This window comes from Nerophis ophidion, linkage group LG03 (genome assembly GCF_033978795.1).
Source record: "Nerophis ophidion isolate RoL-2023_Sa linkage group LG03, RoL_Noph_v1.0, whole genome shotgun sequence".
Lineage (NCBI taxonomy): Eukaryota > Metazoa > Chordata > Actinopteri > Syngnathiformes > Syngnathidae > Nerophis > Nerophis ophidion.
In genome coordinates, this window is record NC_084613.1 from 42,172,655 (window position 1) to 42,193,827 (window position 21,173).

The 21,173-nt window shown below is 39.0% G+C and overlaps 1 protein-coding gene across 1 annotated transcript in view; it reads left to right on the forward strand.

Moving 5' to 3' along the window:
• prkcha (protein kinase C, eta, a) overlaps window positions 1-10,318 on the forward strand; it is a 97,525-nt gene extending 87,207 nt beyond the window's left edge. Inside the window, exons 11-14 of the mRNA XM_061895243.1 lie at window positions 2,848-2,986; window positions 3,917-4,105; window positions 9,498-9,644; window positions 9,712-10,318. Of these exons, the coding sequence (XP_061751227.1) occupies window positions 2,848-2,986; window positions 3,917-4,105; window positions 9,498-9,644; window positions 9,712-9,861 (625 nt within the window). The 3' untranslated portion in view covers window positions 9,862-10,318. The remainder of the gene's footprint in view (window positions 1-2,847; window positions 2,987-3,916; window positions 4,106-9,497; window positions 9,645-9,711) is intronic.
• The last annotated feature ends 10,855 nt before the right edge of the window (window positions 10,319-21,173 follow it).

Sequence of the window (21,173 nt, forward strand, 5' to 3'; positions counted from 1 at the left end):
AATTCATATATTTGACAATTCTGAGGTTAGATCAATATCCGCCCATAATTTTTGTGAGAATGATAGCGGTACTTCATGAGGTGGCGCTAAAATAAACACACACACACACACACACAAACACACATAAGCATAGACATAAGGAAATGTAGTAGAAATAATCCATATAGGGCCAAAATCTAATAAATTGTTCCTTATCCCATTTCAGACATTTCCTAAAAGGTTCATAAAAATCCGCCCATAACTAAGTTATTATACTAACTAACTATCCAACAAAACAAACCAATGGCACTGTTTACATAATCTAATGGTGAAACTAACTATACATTTACAACTGTGAATATGCATATACAATTGTGCCTTGTATTCTAAACAAAAAAAAAGTTCCGTAATGTCAGGGGGAAAAACGGAGCATTTTTTCTCTAAAGAAATAAAATAAATAAATGAATTCCAGACACCCAAAAAAGTAAACACATTTATAAAGAATAAGTAAGTTTTACATGCAGAAATCAATGTGAAATACATACAGTATATGTATGTGATGGAGGAAATGGAAAAAATAAATATTAAACTTTTTTTTTTTTACCTTTTTATTAAGATTTTTGTTGGCGAAGATGTTGAGAAGGGAAGGTGAGAGCCGCTTGGACTTGCTTTGCTTCGAGTTTTTAATCTAATTCTATAGTTTTTTTCAATTTAAGTGCTGACATTGCAACTTTCTTTGACCCCATGGCAGGTTCTTTTGCAGCCATACTAAAAAAAAAGTACAAAGACTACTTTTTGTTTGGGCTCTCAATTCCACAAAGGGATGTAACAATGTCAAAATATCGCGGTACAATAGTGTCACTGTTAAAGGTCACGGTACAATATTATTGTGATTATGTCCAAAAAAGGGTACTTGTTAAAAATGACTTTTCCAGGGTGTACCCCTCCTGCTGCGTGCAGCTGGGATAGGTTCCAGCGACCCGAGAGGCAAAAGCGGTAGAAAATGGATGGATTTATGGTTTACCAAGTAGCTTCTCAGATTATTCATATTCCCCGCTGTGTGCAATGTCTACGCTCCCACTGTGTCGGCTTAGAAACGTTCAAGACGAAGGTGAAGCGCTTTGCTTTTGTAGTATGCAGACTTCATTACCTCTGCCAAAGAGTTTGTGTTTTTACCAGGGTTTGTTTGTCTGTTTGTTAGCCACATAACTCAAAATGTTATGAACAGGTTTTGATTAAATTTTCCTCTTCTCTTCTACAAACACACTTCTCCTGCATGCGTTTTCTACCCTTTATGGCATTCCATGCCCCCACTTTGCTGGTCCCATGCTTCACTGAGGATTTTGCAAGATTTGTTTTTTTTTTCAGACAAGGCAAAATCACCAATTAACTACACTTACCAAATTTTTGTCATCACACGTCACGTCATTATTGTAAGGATTTTAAAACCGCAATTCTGCAGTATCTACAATATTGTTTTGTCCCTAAATTCTACTGGATTCTACACAAGCAATCGGACAATGTTACGATAACTAATACTGTATATACTGTAACTAACTAGCTAACTAACTAATATACAGTATATAATATAACTAATACATACGAAAACTGAGGCAACATTTTAAACCAAACCAACTGAAAAGTGGGGTGTACGAAAACCAAGATACAGCCCACCCATCCTTCTTCCGCTTATCCAAGGGCGGGTTGCGGGGGCAGCAGCATAACCAGGGAAGCCCAGACTTCCCTCTCCCCAGGCCACCTCATCTAGCTCCTCCCGGGGGATCCCGAGGCATTCCCAGGCCAGCCGAGAGACGTAGTCTTCCCAACGTGTCCTGGGTCTTCCCAGGGGCCTCCAACCGGTCGGAAGTGCCCTAAACACCTCCCTAGGGAGGCGTTTGGTGGCATCCTGACCAGATTCCCGAACCACCTCATCTGGCTCCTCGTTGTGGAGGAGCAGCAGCTTTACTTTGAGCTCCTCCCGGATGACAGAGCTTCTCACACTATCTCTAAAGAAGAGCCCCGCCACCCGGCGGAGGAAACTCATTTTGGCCGCTGGTACCCGTGATCTTGTCCTTTCGGTCATAACCCAGAGCTCATGACTATAGGTGAGGACCAAGATACAGCTGTATTGAAAAACAGTTTTTCAAAATGTAAAATATAAAACTTTTTTTATTAATATAGATTATATAAACACACAGTAATATAGTATTTTGTTACCTTTTTTTTTTAACAATTTCTAGCTACAAAACAATAATGCAATAAATACTTCCCCCAGTGTGAATAATTTGGGCCTGGACTGTGTTGTGTGTTACTGATCCCTGTAAAATTGGTTAATCTCCAGTGAAATCATTATTATTTGTTTCTTTGTGGAGGCCTTGACATCTTCAATGTGTGCCTGTTGTGTTGTACAGCACATTCTTCATCTCCCTCCAGTTCATGTGGGAAGTAACTTTGATTTTACTGTCAGGTCACATGATCACCCATTAGAGTGCAAGTGCTGATGGTGAACACAAAGATTTTTAATCTCAAATGATTAGGCAGCGTGCTGGCCTCTGCAAGGGACTATTTCGTTGTTCTCTTCTATTATAACCTACTCGTCATGAAGTTAGATGTTCTAGTTTTTATCGCTAACTGTACAGAGTGGTACTTTCTTTCCTTCATCTGAATAGTAACCATTTAACCTGATGATGGTCAGGCAGGCATCCATTAGTGGCCCACTAGTTTTAAAGGTTCCTGGTTTCTGTTAGATGCTGGTCACTGATGAGCCTGCAACCACTCTCTCACAAATTGATCAGCAGCATGATCGTATCAAAAAGCCAATACTGTATGTCACTTTCAGTTTCTCCAATTGTTTGTGATGCCCTCTAGGGATCTCAAGTTGGACAATGTTCTCCTCGACAAGGATGGCCACTGCAAGCTGGCAGACTTTGGCATGTGCAAAGAAGGCATCTCCGACAACATTGGAGCCAGAACTTTCTGTGGGACCCCTGATTACATTGCCCCTGAGGTCAGTTTGGACTCTACTCCTGAATTGGCAGATTAGCATCTTGTAACACTTGTGATTTCATATGATGCACATCCAAGGCGCCTCCCATTTCCTCCCAATATAAACAGACTACCTCATGACTCACTAGAAGCCAGGAAGCCTTTAAGGTCAACTGTTAAACAATGCTAGAGTTCACTCTGTTATGTTCTGATAGTGAGGCATTTGAATAATCGTATCGTAAGGATGCCTCAAATGTCAAAAATGTATTGAAAAAATGGTTGAAGTAGTAAAATAATATATAACATAGGGCAGCAGCTATTGATTATTTTAGTAATTGAGTAGTATTGTATCGATTAGTTTGTCCGATTAATCATGTCATTCAGTCATTCTTTTTTTTTTACTAATAAATGCTCATCAAAATTGAAACTCCACTTTAACATAAAAATACATCAAAAATCTACGCTGTTTGCTACCACACAGATCACGGCACCAACACACCACCGCTCTTGTGTACACTCAATTGCAGTGCCTGTGTGAAATCTATGACCGTGTATCGAATACCATAATTACTATTTTAAGTAATTATAGTGTTTGTGAACTATCCACCCATTCATTTTTTACTGCTTGTCCTTTTCGGGGTCGCGGGGATTGCTGGAGCTTATTCTGGTCAAGTCGCCACCTCATCGCAGGGCCAACACAGAAAGCAAGACACTTCACCCTTGCTCCTGATGGGTGCTGGTTAGCGCCTTGCATGGCAGCTCCCTCCATCAGTGTGTGAATGTGTGTGTGAATGGGTAAATATGGAAGTAGTGTCAAAGCGCTTTGAGTACCTTGAAGGTAGAAAAGCGCTATACAAGTACAACCCATTTAAAACATCCGACATCATGTAATTTACTGCTTTCCTTACAGGCTCCCTGAGCTGTGATCATTATGGTTATTATGTTTTTACAGATCATCAAGGATATGCTCTACGGGCCGTCTGTTGATTGGTGGGCACTTGGGGTGCTACTTTACGAAATGTTGCTGGGCCATGCGCCGTTTGAGGCCGATAATGAAGACGAACTCTTCGAGGCCATCCGCATTAGAGAAGTTTCTTATGCACCCTGGCTCAGTGTGGAGTCAGTCAGTATACTCCGTGCCGTAAGTCTGCCATTACTTCTTTCTTTACTATCTATTCTATTACACTGACTTATTGAATCGTCAATTTCTGTCTTTGGCAGGCATTTACCTTCTTCTGATTGTAGCTTTCGCAGTCTGTAGGAAATATCTGATGCTTTTCAAGCTGAACTAATGATTGAGGAATTCAATTTCTCACATGATTTGTGTCCTGCACAGAAAAGACATTAAGCTGTGATCATTTACAATAGGATCTATTTGCCACGTTTCCTTGACAGTGCCTGTTGGATTGGGCTTTGTTCTGCTTTGATCTGGTCAATTTCTTCTGTTGCCACATTATGCTGACTGACTTGACACTTTGGCTGTCAAGTCATGGGCAGGCTTACAGGAGCTCTACAGCCAGCTGTTTGGCCCGTTCCACTCTTAAAGCAGCTATACCAGCCAGCTGTTTGGCCCGTTCCATTCTTACATAACTATATTAAGTCATGGTCCACTGCCTGGTCTCAGATAACTGGCTATAAATACAACAACGTCCTTCTATTGCGCCGCTCTGCACCCTCCCCTTACCCTCCCCATACCCTTGTTGTTAGTCTGCCATGCTTAAGAAAGCTCTGTGCTAAGCTCATTTGCGTCACATGTTACATAAAAAGTCTTGGAAGTGCGAGTGGATTTGGAACATGCTACTCTGTTAATATTAAGAGTTGATCCGCTGCACGGTACTTCTTGTTCCCATGAGCAGGCTCACAGGGTTGAGTTTGTTCTATTGGCTCTATAAAGAATACATACAACATTTACAAAATCATGTTAAATAAACACTTGTTCAGCATGAAAGGTGTAAAAACAATAAAGCCTATACATACTGGTAAAACATTTGCAACATTTGTTTAGATTAATCCAGTCCTTCTCAAATAGTGGACCTTGGGGAACATGCTTTTTTTGCCATACCAGAAAAAGTCAAAGTTAAAGTACTAATGACTGTCACACACACACTAGGTGTGGTAAATGTGTCCTCTGCATTTGACCCATCCCCTTGTCCACCCCCTGGGAGGTGAGGTGAGCAGTGGGCAGCAACTGTCGCCGCGCCGGGGAATCGTTTTTGGTGATTTAACCCCCTATTCCAACCCTCGATGCTGAGTGCCAAGCAGGGAGATAATGGGTCCCATTTCCAAGGTTCTCATAGTCATTATTGTCACCGACGTCCCACTAGGGTGTGAGTTTTCCTTGCCATTATGTGGTCCTACCGAGGATGTCGTAGTGGTTTGTGTTGTGGTTTGTGCAGCCCTTTGAGACACTAGTGATTTAGGGCTTTATAACTAAACATTGATTGATTGATTGATTTTTATAGTCTTTGGGTAGACACTCTAACCACGAGGCCACTGAGTAGGGTTGATGATGAAATGTATGTAGCACTTTGCTTCATTGTAACCACAGTGGGGGACAAGGAAAGACCGTTGTGTCATTTACTTTAATGTTAATATGCTTACAATATTATGCTGAGATATAGTTATAACAGTTTTATAAACAAATTATACTCTTTATAGTTACGGTGGTTAAAATGTTCTTCTTCCAAGCAGGGGGCATAATAGAAAATATCTGAGAAGCACTGGATTAATCCATGTAGTAAAACTGAAGATATACAAATTGCCTGGGATAGTTCAGCAAAAGGGTTTGTCATCACACTTAAAAGTTTTACCTCGAACTGATTAATACCAGCTGGTACTGTAGATTCTTAGAGTGTGACACTTAGATCGACAACACATAACAACACACATCCACTAAACACAACTTTAGGTTTCAATGTGTGGTGACCACCCAGCTCAATTTAATTTGGTAAAAGCAGGTACAGTAGTCCAAAGGTACACTTTTTATTACCTGGTCAACTGGGGTTTCAATTAAAGCATGCCAAGCCAGTATCATATGGATGATTTACAGTAAATCACTGCTGATGTCTAATTGTTCCAGATAAAGCATCATCGCCAGGGGCCTCTTGTATTAAAGTAAGACGTGCATGGATTTCCTTCTGAAAAATGGTGTACGCTCAAATCCAGAAAACATTGTACGCACAAAAAAATTAAGATGTATTAAATTGCGCGCACGCATTAATACAAACACATTTCTTTTGTACATCCCAATCGACGTGGAACTGAGCGCACATGTTGGAATGGCTGGACCACTCCCTGTCCATGCCGCATTTAAATACACAAATCATATTTGAATTAGCCACTATCCTGAGATTTCCAAACTGTCAGAAAACACAAGGATAATGATCAAGATAGTAAAAAAAAAAATCCCCTACAAAGACATAAATGTGCTTTTTATTGGAGTGGAAACATGTTTTCTATTGTTGCAAATTAGTGCAGCAATGCATGCGCTGAAGAAAAGCTGTGGAAGAGTATTTTGCACTTTACGCACAGGTTTTTAGCGCAAGTATACTTTGCACACAGAGACAATCGAGCTTGTTTGAAAATATTTTAAGAAGTAGTTTAACCAGAAAAAAGCAAGTCACTAACTTAACCACTGACTCGTTATGATGCTATTAAAGAGTGGATATGAAATTTGGGGAGCACATATACTCAATGTGCATCACAAGAATTTATATTCGGAAAATTGCATAAATAAATATGCTCACCAAGAAGCCACAAATAGCACACAATGTTAGTTTGTAGTCTGTTCCCAAGCATGCTGTCACTTTGAATGTACGAATAATGTGTTTCACCCGGCCACATTGCTACAATGTTGCTTCATTGCATTTGCACATTACATATGGTCTGTTCATTCATCAAATGAAAATGTTTCCTTTTGACATATTCACTATATATTCCTCATACGATGGCGAGCAATGTTTGGGCAGTCGATAGCTCCGATTACATTAGGAAAACAGGCTGTTGTTTCGAATTGCGCTTTAATTCCGGCCTGTTCATCTGCTTTGTACAGAAATTGAATATACCCGGCTATTATGCCAACAATTTAATGTGTTTTTTGCATCAGTTTGCCTATGCTCTTATATCCATTTGAGTAATTGCTAATATGGGGTTTGTGTTAATTGTTCATATGTCCCTGATGTGCGCATCGATCATTCTGAGGAGTAATTGTTTGACATTTCTTTAATTAAACAGTTACCCAGTATTATCTGTGTGTCGCCAAAATAACCACAACCTGTAGAAATTTGTGTATGACAGCCATGAAGTTGGTGTGAGGCACCATGCATTTCCACGATCAGTTCACTATTGATACTTCCCAACTTTGCCGTGAAAAAGGGTGTACACCAGGTTTTTTTTGCGCTTAATACCCTTGGTCATTGCAACATTTCATCAAACTTTTAGAAAAGGCATAAATAGGCACACTTGCTAACAAAAGCTTACTCTGTTGCTGTGCTTTGCTGGATACTGGGGTATTGTACTCCACAGTCTCCATTTTGCTGCAGTGGACTGTTTTCTTGTTTCCCTCTGTCTCTTCTTGTCTAAAATATGTCTCTTTACTAGCATTGACTAGAATAGAAATTCACTTCTACTTTATTGTTGCTAATTGTAAGCTTGTCTCATTACGATTGATGAGTTCAACGTAGCTTGATTTTTGCAGTTTCCCGCTCTACGAGTTTGTGGAAAACTGACTGCCTCAAATGTAATGAGTTGCTACTTTATAGTGGAAGAGTCAAATTATGCATTTCTGAGAGCCTGTTTATCATGCATGTGATGGTTTGGTATCTTTTTAGAGCATGGCATACCATTTTTCCCCTTTTTCACTTTTTTTTTTACCAACCTTCCCTGTAATCTTAGCAAATTATGGTACTGAGGCTGGTACAGTAACTCCATTCTATCTTTATGGCAGCTTTGGCCCTATCTGGCGACTGTTACTCAGGAATTGTAGTCTCGTTAGTTTTGAGTTTGAGTTTGAGTTTATTTCGAACATGCAAGCATACAACATGATACATCACAATTTCCAGTTTCTCTTTTCAACATGTTCGAAAAGAAGTAGGAAGAAGCAGAGCTTATTTAATCATTCCCTTTTGTTTTACATAATAGTTGCTAAAACTTTTGTTCACTTCCGGTTCTCAATTTATTCACAATATACTCCATAAGTAATCACAATAAAAATAAATAAATAAATAATAATTGGTGAAGTAAGTTATATTTCATATGATGAGATAAGTAAGATTATTTTGAGAATGAAAGTTTTTTGGCATGGTCTAAATGCCATTGCCAGCCTGAACATGTGCACGTTATCTTTTAATCATGACAGAGCTGAAGGCAAGTGAAAACAAAATGTTTAAAGTCTTACTGCTTGCTACGCTCTCTTTCATCTGTGGGGGCACGTCATTTATGCTTTTATTGTTTCATTGTGTAAAACACCTGGAAGCCTCTTGTACTATGTTGACCTTTGCCTAGCTGGTGCAGTGTGGGATGTGCCAGAAACAAATCAAGGTGTGTTTTAGTGAGTGGGAAGGTAAAGACTCAATGAATAACATCTTGGAAGGGCTCCATTGTAGACATTACTTTAAATTGTAGTGCCAGCTACCATGGGGGAAACTTTGATTAAACCTAAAATGCAATATAACCCTTTTTTGAATGTATACATAAGCATCGTGTAACTCATCCAGTCTGTTTCTGTCTCTATGCAACCTGCAGATCATACTTTATGACACTCTTAAGATCTGTGGCCACTTGAGAACATCCTGTTTAAGCCTCACAATGGCGACGTACTGTTGATCAACTGTTAGGTGTGGTCTTGGTTTCATGATGAATCGAATCAAAATGTTAACAGCATGATGAAGAGGACTGTTTAAATAACAATTCTAATTAAACCAGGAAATATTTTGGTCCATTCAAGGATCACACACCTGTTGTGAATTTGGTCAGGTGCATTAAACAGTTTAGAGAAGATCAAATTCGGTTCACCTGTAAATGTTACAGTGAATTTTAGGTCCATTTGAAAATTTACCCCAAAAGCCAAATATCCCTAACTTTTTTGTGAGAAATTTAAATGGAGTCTGGTTCAGATTCTTTTTTTATTTCACAGGCAAAAGAATCTGCCTGTGCAGAATTTAATTATTATTTTTTGGGGGATGTATTCATTGTTAGCTTATCGCGGGGTTAAACACTCCAAAGCCGACGTCTCTCACACACAGGTTCCCCTCCCCTCTACATGTTTTCTCGCACTCATCCAATAACCAGTCAGGATTCAGCCTTTACACATTTATGGCCTCACGGACAATCTAATTTATTGAACTCAAAAATGCACATTTCCCTCTCTTTGGTGTTAAAACAGAATCTCTCAAGGGAGTCAGATCAAAGAGGCTGAAGAACCTGTAGTCTAGTGGAACAGATACTTTTATTCGACTTTAAAATGTTGCTTTCATTTGTTTATTTTAGAGGGTTTTTGTGGGGCATGCTAGTAAATTGTTCCATTTTTGTTACAGCTACTGACCAAAACCCCAGAACAGCGCCTTGGTTGTGTGGCATCAGAGGGTGGAGAACATGCTGTGATGGTCCACGCCTTTTTCGAAAACATCGATTGGGAGAGACTCAATCGCAGAGAGATTGAGCCACCGTTCAAGCCTAAAATAGTATGTCACGTAAATATCATCCATGTTTAATAACAGTAATCTCACCTCGACTTGCTGTCCCTTACAGAAAACACCACAGGACGTCAACAATTTTGACCCAGACTTTACAAAGGAAACACCCAAACTCACGCCTATTGTCAACCCTCATATCGCTGCCGTCAATAAGAAGGAGTTTGAAGACTTTTCATACACGGCGCCCGACATGCTGACGAACTAATCTTTGTCTGAAGCAGTCTCGGCGGTACAGTATGACTGTCACATTCCTCACAGATGTGAGAGTGGTCTTGTTCAAATATGTGTTTGTCAAGAAATATGTCTAGGGACACACTCTCAAATTACTTTTGGTTTGGACTACAATAAGGCGTGATATGTTGCATTCCATCAAGCTGTCTGTATAACGTTGGTACTATTTTTTTTCATCCACTGCTCTTGTCACACTGTTAAAGCAGCTTACCATTTTATGGTTGACGTTGTATGTCATGAGTCTGTTTATTGTGCTTGCATTTTGACCGGATTGCCGGTGATTCCCAGAAAGCTTCTAGTTTGAATGCCAGAACAACTGACTTTTGGAGTGTGTGTAATAATTTATCAGTGATACACAAATACTAAGCAAATAAGTACCCCCAATTAAGTCCCAGGATGTCAAAATAAACGTATGGGCCTTTTGATTATAACTATTCAACATTTTGATCAAAGGAACACAAACAATCATATGCTGGACAATTAATTAACAAATGCATCTTTTATGCGATTGATAATGTGGTGCTTCACCCAATTGACTCCTCGGAACCAGCAGGGAGTTGTTCAGTTCCCACTAACAGTGAATGGGAATGAAAGGTTGTTCCAATGTGCTCTGTCAATGACTGCAACCACTCCACTGCTAAAGTCAGTTGGGATAGGCTACGGCCTTTCCGCTGCGACTCTGAGCAGGATAAGTGCAATATAATTTTAATTTTTTTTTCTGAATGGGTCTCTTCTGGCTAAATATCAGAAGAAAGGAGATCGTCAGAAATATAATTTTAAAAGGAAAGGTATTTCTAAATTCCGTACAGATATATCCGCTAAGCCCAAAACATTTTTATGAGCATATTTATATTTATTTTTACTCACTCACTGTATGAACTAAAATCGATCATTTTGCCTTTGCTGTAACTGAAGTTAACATGTTAATAAGTAGGTTTATGTTTTTTCCCCAAACTGCTGTTTTCTGGCACTTTTGGAACTTACATGGGGAGGCCCGCCAAACATTTTTAAAACCGCTCTTGATAATTCAAAACTTAATTAAAAAATGTCGGATAAAATCAGGCACATAAGTCATTTACCAAATGTAAAAAGCAAATAAAATGGTGAATATTTAGCAATAAAATCTCAAAACAGATTTTACAGTTCTTTGCCACTTTCTGGTGGCATTTCCACCTGCAATTTATATCTTATATATACATACAGTCACGGTCAAAAGTCCACTAAAGAACACAATGTTATGGCTGTCTTGAGTTTCGAATAATTTCTACAACTCTTTGTGTGATAGAGTGATTGGAGCACATACTTGTTGGTCACAAAAAACATTCATGGAGTTTGGTTCTTTTAGGAATTTATTATGAGTCTACTGAAAATGTGACCAAATCTGCTGGGTCAAAAGTATACATACAGCAATGTTGATATTTGGTTACATGTCCTTTGGCAAGTTTCACTGCAATAAGGCGCTTTTGGTAGCCATCCACAAGATTCTGGCAAGCTTTTGGTTTAATTTATTGACCAGTCCTCTTGACAAAATTGGTGTAGTTTAGCTAAATTTGTTGGTTTTCTGACATGGACTTGTTTCTTCAGCATTGTCCAAATGTTTAAGTCAGGACTTTGGGGAGGCCATTCTAAAGCCTTAATTCTATCCTTATTTGGCCATTTATTTACCACTTTTGACATGTGCTTGGGGTCATTGTCCTGTTGAAACACCCAACTGCGCCCAAGACTTAACTACGGGATGATGATTTTAGGTTGTCCTGAAGAATTTTGAGGTAATCCTCCTTTTTCATTGTCTCATTTACTCTCTGTACAGCACCAGTTCCACTGGCAGCGAAACAGGCCCAGAGCATAATACTACCACCACCATGCTTGATGGTAGGATGGTGTTCCTGGGATTTAAGGCCTCACCTTTTCTCCTCCAAACATACTACTGGGTATTGTGGCAAAAACAGCTAAATGTTTCTTTCATCTGATATCACATGGACAAAGATAAGACCTTGTGGAGGAAAGTTCTGTGTGTGTGTATATTTCTACCACTTGTCCCTCTCGGGGTCACGGGGTTGGCTAGGGCCTATCTTAGCTGCATTTAGGAGTAGGGCAGAGTAAACCCTGTACAAGTCGCCACTTAACCGCAAGGCCAACACAGATAGACAGACAACATTCACACTTACATTCACACAGTAGGGCCAATTTAGTGTTGCCAATCAACCTATCCCCAGGTGCATGTCTTTGGAGGTGGGAGGAAGCCATAGTACCAGGCCCGACCTCCATATATACTGTATATATATGTATGTATATATATATATATATATATATATATATATATATATATATATATATATATGTATATATATACGCCAGCGACCCCAAAAAGGGAATAAGCGGTAGAAAATGGATGGATATATATATATATATATATATATATATATATATATGTGTGTATATATATACATATGTATATATATATATATATATATATATATATATACATATGTATGTATATATATATATATATATATATATATATGTGTGTATATATATATTTATATATATGTGTATATATACATATATATGTGTATATATATATGTATATATATGTGTATATATGTATGTGTATATATATATGTGTATATATGTATGTATATATATATATGTGTATATATGTATGTATATATATATATGTATATATATGTGTATATATATATATATATATATATATGTATATATACATATATATGTGTATATATGTATGTATATATATATGTGTATATATGTATGTATATATATGTGTATATATATGTATATATGTATATATATGTATATATGTATATATATATATATATATATATATATATATATATATACAGTGGGGCAAAAAAGCATTTAGTCAGCCACCGATTGTGCAAGTTCTCCCACTTAAAATGATGACAGAGGTCTATAATTTTCATCATATGTACACTTCAACTGTGAGAGATAGAATTTGGAGAAAAAAAACAGGAATTCACATTGTAGGAATTTTAAAGAATTTATTGGTAAATTATGGTGGAAAATAAGTATTTGGTCAACCATTCAAAGCTCTCACTGATGGAAGGAGGTTTTGGCTCAAAATCTCACGATACATGGCCCCATTCATTCTTTCCTTATCACAGATCAGTCATCCTGTCCCCTTAGCAGAAAAACAGCCCCAAAGCATGATGTTTCCACCCCCATGCTTCACAGTAGGTGTGGTGTTCTTGGGATGCAACTCAGTATTCTTCTTCCACCAAACACGGCGAGTTGAGTTTATACCAAATAGTTCTATTTTGGTTTCAGCTGACCACATGACATTCTCCCAATCCTCTGCTGTATCATCCATGTGCTCTCTGGCAAACTTCAGACAGGCCTGGACATGCACTGGCTTAAGCAGGGGGACACGTCTGGCATTGCCGGATTTGATTCCCTGTCCGCGTAATGTGTTACTGATGGTAACCTTTGTTACTTTGGTCCCAGCTCTCTGCAGGTCATTCACCAGGTCCCCCCGTGTGATTCTGGGATTTTTGCTCACCGTTCTCATGATCATTTTGACCCCACGGGATGAGATCTTGCGCGGAGCCCCAGATCGAGGGAGATTATCAGTGGTCTTTTATGTCTTCCATTTTCTGATAATTGTTCCCACAGTTGATTTTTTTCCACACCAAGCTGCTTACCTATTGTAGATTCACTCTTCCCAGTCTGGTGCAGGTCTACAATTATTTTCCTGGTGTCCTTCGACAGCTTTTTGGTCTTGGCCATAGTGGAGTTTGGAGTCTGACTGTTTGAGGCTGTGGACAGGTGTCTTTTATACAAATAACAAGTTCAAACAAGTGCCATTAATACATGTAGCGAGTGGAGGACAGAAGAGCTTCTTAAAGAAGAAGTTACAGGTCTGTGAGAGCCAGAGATCTTCTGTGTTTGAAGTGACCAAATACTTATTTTCCACCATAATTTACAAATAATTCTTTAAAATTCCTACAATGTGAATTCCTGGATTTTTTTTCACATTCTGTCTCTCACAGTTGAAGTGTACCTATGATGATAATTACAGACCTCTGTCATCATTTTAAGTGGGAGAATTTGCACAATCGGTGGCTGACTAAATACTTTATATATGAACTCCTAATGTGACCATCACAGTAAAATCATGTCTGCCATCTAAATCCTTGCTGCATGTTGAGGATGATGAAGCATTTCATTTGGTCTGAAAGCTTAGTGGTGATTCATAGCGACTTTGAAGGTTGGGAGATTTTGGAGATTGCATCATACTACGGTGGTTACAACGGAATAGTGCTCGTGTGGCATTTGGCAAAGTCATACTAAATTATTTCCAAAGTAACAGCCATCTTTTTGTTGTTATATTACACTTTGCCTCAACAAACAAAACAAAAGATATTTTGCAACATATTAGAAGACGACAGAGCTTTTTTCAAACCTGTACATCAGGAAATAAATTATATCCCAAAAAAGCATAAATGAGTTGAAACTTTTGCAGTCCAGGCCAAAAGAAACTGGCTGATCATCTGGTGAGTTTAGTGGGAGCCAGTGAAGAGTAAACAGGAAACTGCATTGCGCAACGACCGTCGACGTTGAGCGAAATAGGAAGACATTAGAGAGGTGAAGGACGTTTGAAGGCAGTGTCTCTGTTCCAGTTAATAAAAATGCTATATATTTTATGATGGGGAAAAAGGAGAGTAATCTTTATCAACGGAGGACTCTAAAACAATGTGGCTGCTGTCCTATGATGAACTTGGACATACACACCCTGCACCTTAATCAATCAATCAAAGTTGACTTGTATAGAACCTTTAATCACAAATGTCTCAAAAGTCTTAAAGATTTCCCCTGCCTTGAAAAACATAATTGTACTTCTTTTAGTTAGAGCGAGGAAGTCTGCATCTGTTATTCACTTCACTGTGCCAATTGTACAACTTTGTGTAAATCAGTTATGCTTTGACATCATTTTGGAAGCAAAGTATGTCCAATTGCTAACCAGCCTTTACATTTTACACCACAATTTGCATCACACCTTGGCCTTTAATGGAACATGATTACCTTTAATATTGGGGGTCTCACACATACACACACACACACACACACACCCTGGGCTAATAAGTGGTATATTGGTACTAACACAATTTGGAACACTCTAACTCTTAAAAGAACCCCTTTGAGACATTGTGTGCTATTCATTAAATACACATTTTCCAGGGGACTTTTTTTTTTTTTTAAGAGTGTTTTACAAATGTCATCTCTGTTTCGTGAATTAGCCTAAAGTAGCAACTCTACACACAACTGACATGATTATTTCTCACGATAAAAAAAAGGAATCATTTTGGTTCCTTGTTTATGTTCAACTAATACCCGTATGTTCGAATAACTTTTCCACCAGATGGCACTATTTTTTTCCCATTCAATACATGCAACAAAAATTGTAATTTCTTACATTTGTCTGTTACTGAAATAAATTGTGCACGAAAAAGCAAAGCAATGTGTGTTTGATTGATTAAGTCTTTGTTGTAACAATACTTTGGGGTCGCGAGAGGCGCTGGTGCCTATCTCAGCTACAATCGGGCGGAGGGCAGGGTACACCCTTGACAAGTCCCCACCTCATCACAGGGCCAACACAGATAGACAGACAACATTCACACTCACATTCACACACTAGGGCCAATGTATTTTTATATCTTTTTTTCCAAATAGTTCAAGAAAGACCACTACAAATGAGCAATATTTTGCACTGTTATACAATTTAATAAATCAGATACTAATGACATAGTGCTGTATTTTACTTCTTTATCTCTTTTTTTCAACCAAAAATGCTTTGCTCTGATTAGGGGGTACTTGAATTAAAAAAATCTTCACAGGGGGTACATCACTGAAAAAAGGTTGAGAACCACTGCTCTAAAGGACACATCAACAGTGGTGGTGGATGTGTGTGCAGCAATTCAAAGAATGAGAGTGGATTAAATGGCTCTATGTTTTGTTTACTATCATGCGGCCCGGTTTGGCATCTTTCCTCTGGAAATGTTGAAATGGGGGGAAAGATTTAAGAGCCCCGTCTCAGATTTCATTACTGAGACTAACTGGTGGCTTCCAGCAGAGTGTGCGTGTGCGTGTGCGTGTGCGTGTGCGTGTGCGTGTGCGTGTGTGTGTGTGTGTGTGTGTGTGTGTGTGTGTGTGTGTGTGTGTGTGTGTGCGAGCGTGTGCGAGCGCGCGGTTTGATCGAATCATGTCTGCCTATCGTCGCATTGACTGATGGTTCCAACAGCAGACACAAGCAGACAATGAAAAAAAAACATGCTAAATCTTCGCAATTGTCATTATGTTGTTTGCTGGAGGAAAAGATTCAGCAACTTTTCCAATAGTGTATTTCAATTAGCATTTTGAATGTGTCCGGTAAAGGTCGTTTGAAGCATCTTTGCATGGAAGTGGTTTGATTCCTCAATCCATTACCTGGACAAATGAAAGTGCTTGATTTTTTTTGCGTGCAACCTGAAGGTCATAATTGTTTTTGTATTTTTACTTGAGATTGACCAATTATCAAATGGGCCGATTATTGGTGCCAATATATTTGGAGGTTTATCGGTAACGGCTTTTTAAAAAAAACGTTTTACATTTATTTTACAACAGGACTACTTTTTGCAGATACAAATGATAAACATCACATACCAGGATTTATAAGAACAATTATGAGTGAAGTAGATAACAACCACTGCTCACCAACTGGTTTACCATGCATGTGAAGTCGCCTTTTTTGTTTTTTTCACTGCAGTGCTCTCGTGGCTGTGCCCCTCGACCATATCCCTTTCTCTTCCTTTTACAAAGTATGTGTCTTCTGCTTAACTTTCAAACCTTTTATTTTTTTGACGGGAAATCTAGTTTTTGTCCTTCTCTCCCGGCATTTTACCCGTTCCGTTTTGTTGGTTTTCGTGCGCCGTCACCAGATCTCTCAACGTAGGCCTATTAAAAGAATGTGCAGAGTTTCAAGTTCTGTGATACAAACAAATAACGCAGAGGAGGTGTAGATGATGGATGGATGGATGGATGAAGGGACAGCGATGGATGGACATGAAAATGACAGAAAATATATTCCTGCCATAATCTCAAATTTGTGTAAATCAATTGACGTTGTGGATGCCCCCCATGCTACTGTGTCCTCTCAAACTTGGTGTGTTGAAGATGTTCTACGAGTCGGTGGCGGCGAGCGCTTTCTTGTGCGCCGTGGCCTGCTGGGGCAGCGGGCTGAGAGTGAGGGACGCAAACTGACTGGACAAGTTGGTAGAGAAGGCCAGTAACATGGTGGGAGTGGAGCTGGACTCTCTGGCGGCGGTGTCAGAGAGGAGAAGTCTAGCAAAACTCCTAGCTATTATGGACAACACCTCCCACCCTCTACACTCGGACCTGGCTGAGAGAATGAGCACGTTCAGTGGAAGGCTCAGACTCCCAAAATGTAACACGGAACAACACAGGAGGGCCTTCATACCGAGAGCCATCATAATGCATATGTTCCTTCTTGACTGCACTTACAGTAAATGTAGAATATATTTATTTTATTCATATATTATATATATAATATATGTCATATATTATTTATTATTATTATTGTTTATTGTGAGCGAACTGTGGTGCTGAATTTCCCCCAGGGACCAATAAAGTACTTTCTATCCTATTCTATTCTATTTTGTTTTCTTTCTTACATTGAACAACAACAGCACAGTCAAATTCTGTGTGTGTTAAAAATACATTGCCAATAAAGATAATTCCAATACTAAATAGGAGATCATTATATCAGTAAGGAAGAGCTGGCAGCAGCTCAAACATTCCCATACTTTCTGTAACATCCAGGAAAAAATGACGCCAGCCAGCTTGAAAAATGTCTCAGCTACAAGCTACGTGTAGGAGCCCAGAATTGTTTTTGATTGAAATCTTCACAACGTTTTAGAGTTCCTCACAAGGAAACTTTACAATGTATTGAATCCATATACTGCTATAAAATTGTGTGGAGGGCAAGTTATTGTGACTGTGAAATCCCATATTTCTACCAATTTTGCCAGGAGATTTCCTATATTTGGAAATGCAAATGTCTTAGACGTAATAAAGTTTTTTGTGAAACCCCTGATTTTGTTTGGTTCCAAATTAACATTAGCGCCTACTAAAACATGTTACCACTGGTCCAAGGTTTCCTAAAAAATATGTTAAAAAAACAACTGAAAGCGTTGTCCAGCTGTTTACTGACATATGCTATACTGACATATACTATTCATGTGTCAACAACTTTTACTGTAAATCAATGTGGGCGCCAATTATCGGTTATCGGCCCCCTTGACTACTATGACTGTTCATTTTTGTTTTAGTCAATGTTTGTTTTAGTTATCGCCAACAACCTATTTTCCCTAACCAAAACAGGTTTTGATGTGAACTTAGTTTTTGAGATGCTCCTCAACAACAATAACAACTTCAAAGAAGTGTTATCCTTTATACTTCATTTAGTCAACAAACTGTACCGTGAAGCAGAATTCCCCAAGCTTTGGATTGTTCACCCACTAATAAGGAATGTGAGCTTGGTTTAGACCGTCGTGTGACAGGTCAGTTTTACCCTACTGATAATATGTTGGTGCAACATTTCGTCTTATTTAGTCGACTAAAACTAAATCATTTAAATTAAAGTATGACAAACTAAAATATTTTTTGTCAAAAGACTCTGTCTATAGTCTAAATGAAAAACTGCTTTTAAAATTAACACTGAATGAAAACCACTTTTATTGTAAATGTATCAGCTCCAAATATCGGTGATCGGCCTCCTTGACTACAAATAATCGTCATCGGTATCGACCCTGAAGAAAACCACATCGGTCGATCTCTAAATTGAACCCCAGTAATGATTCGAATCAAAAGAACCCAACTGACAAAACAGTCAAATGGGAGTAAATTTACTGTCATTTGGATGTTTTTGTTTTCTTTTACAAACGGAGCGCTGAATCACAGTGACCAAACAAACATGTCGGCTAAGGAGAGGAACCTGCCTAGTCAAGAGTCACCAAACCAGAAGTCCCTGCACTCTCCATACACGTTGTCAGGTCATTTTAGCTCACATATTTGTTTTCAAAGGATGTCTTTTCAAATCTGAATAGGAGGGGATGGTGAAAGGATCAAACCTGAAAACCCATCTATTTTAAGACTCTTTGTTTCATTTGCAGATTATTACACTGGTGAACTTTTAAGATAGCATTGCTTATGTATGGTCATTTTTGACAAAATTCTTATTTTGCTTGGACTTGAGGAGTTCTTTTAACCAGCAGTGTGGCGCTCGCTAACAGGAATCTGCCAATGTATTTGTCTTACTGCTTGAAGGGGATGCTTAAGGCCAAAGGGCAAGGGCGGCTGTCTTCCTTTTCCGTGTTCACAACAAAGCGATTTGGAGCAATACATGAAAAACATCCTGAAATTGATCAACTCTGTGTGCAGTTTTGAGAAAATTGCTGTTTTTGTAAATAATTAGTGTAGTTTGACGGCACCTTTTGGTAAATTCATGTTTAAAAAAGGGAACAACTAAACCTTGCAATGCACTTTGTCCTCTGTAAGGGACAATCAGTTTCTAGCCTTTCAGGCTTTTGAATACAAATCACTTGAATAAAGCAAGCTGGCTTCTACAATTGTGAATGTTTTTTGCTTTTACCAATAAAATAGAAGATATTTCTTCCCTGATATAGTTTATTTTTGTGACATACAGTCATGTTTATGATGCTTAAAACACTGTCCTACCACCACTTTATACATATATATATATATATATATATATATATATATATATATATATACAGGGTTTCCCACACATTCATTTATTTGTGGCGGCCCGCCACGAAAGAATTACGGCCGCCACAAATGAAAATAAAACTAAATAAAATATATATATGTATATATATATATATATATATATATATATATATATATATATACGTGGGTTCCCTCCGGGTACTCCGGCTTCCTCCCACTTCCAAAGACATGCACCTGGGGATAGGTTGATTGGCAACATTAAATTGGCCCTAGTGTGTGAATGTGAGTGTGAATGTTGTCTGTCTATCTGTGTTGGCCCTGCGATGAGGTGGCGACTTGTCCAGGGTGTACCCCGCCTTCCGCCCGATTGTAGCTGAGATAGGCGCCAGCGCCCCCCGCAACCCCGAAAGGGAATAAGCGGTAGAAATGGATGGATGGATATATGTTTTTTTTCCGGCTTTTGACTCGCTCGACCGCTCATAAAAGCAATGGGACTCTGTCTGTGAATGGAGCTTGTAGTTACATATTATATAAATATGTAAATATTATATAAATATGTATATAAATATGTATATGAAGTGTTGTAATTATATTCCAACTCCGCGTTCTTCTTGGTCATCACCGCCGCCGCTGCCACATCCCCCCCCCCCCCCCCCACCCCCTCGCCACCCGACCACACCACCACAAACAGATGACTGACCTGTGGGAAACACTGATATATATATATTAAATACAGCGATTAAGGGACGGATGGGGACATCTCTACGCTGCTGGTCCGACTCCGCTTGGGATGGTTTCTTGTGGACGGGACTCTCGCTGCTGTCTTGGATCCCCTTTGAACTGAACTCTCGCGGCTGTGGTGGATCTACTATGGATTGAACATTCACAGCATCATAGTATCATGTTAGACCCGCTCGACATCCATTGCTTTCGGTCCCCTAGTGAGGAGGGGGGTTGCCCACATATGTGGTCCTCTCCAAGGTTCTCATAGTCATCATTGTCACCGACGTCCCACTGGGTGTGAGTTCTCCTTGCCCGCTGGGTGTGAGTTTTCCTTGCCCTTATGTGGGTTCTTCCGTGGATGTCATAGTGGTTTGTGCAGCCCTTTGAGACACTTGTGATTTAGGGCTATATAAATAAACATTGATTATAATGAAATACAAAAGCAGGCCTTAAGTGTGCTGTGATTAACGGCAACCCCAAAAATATGAAGAATTGTTACGTATACTGATGTCCACAAATACTCAGATTTTCGGAATAAAAAGTTATGATTTTGGACCATTTATACATTGCTGCTGCGTGCTTGCCCCAAATGGCTATACCGTAGTTTTCAACCAAGATAGTAAAATATATAAATGTATAACCTCGGGAAAGAAAAACGTATAACATCCATAATATGTTGTAACAGAGTGAAACAAACATTAATGCGCAACGAGAAGATAGTTTGACCGGCGTGGTATATTTCCGAGGCGCGCCCACGTCGGACTGAGCACGTGACTG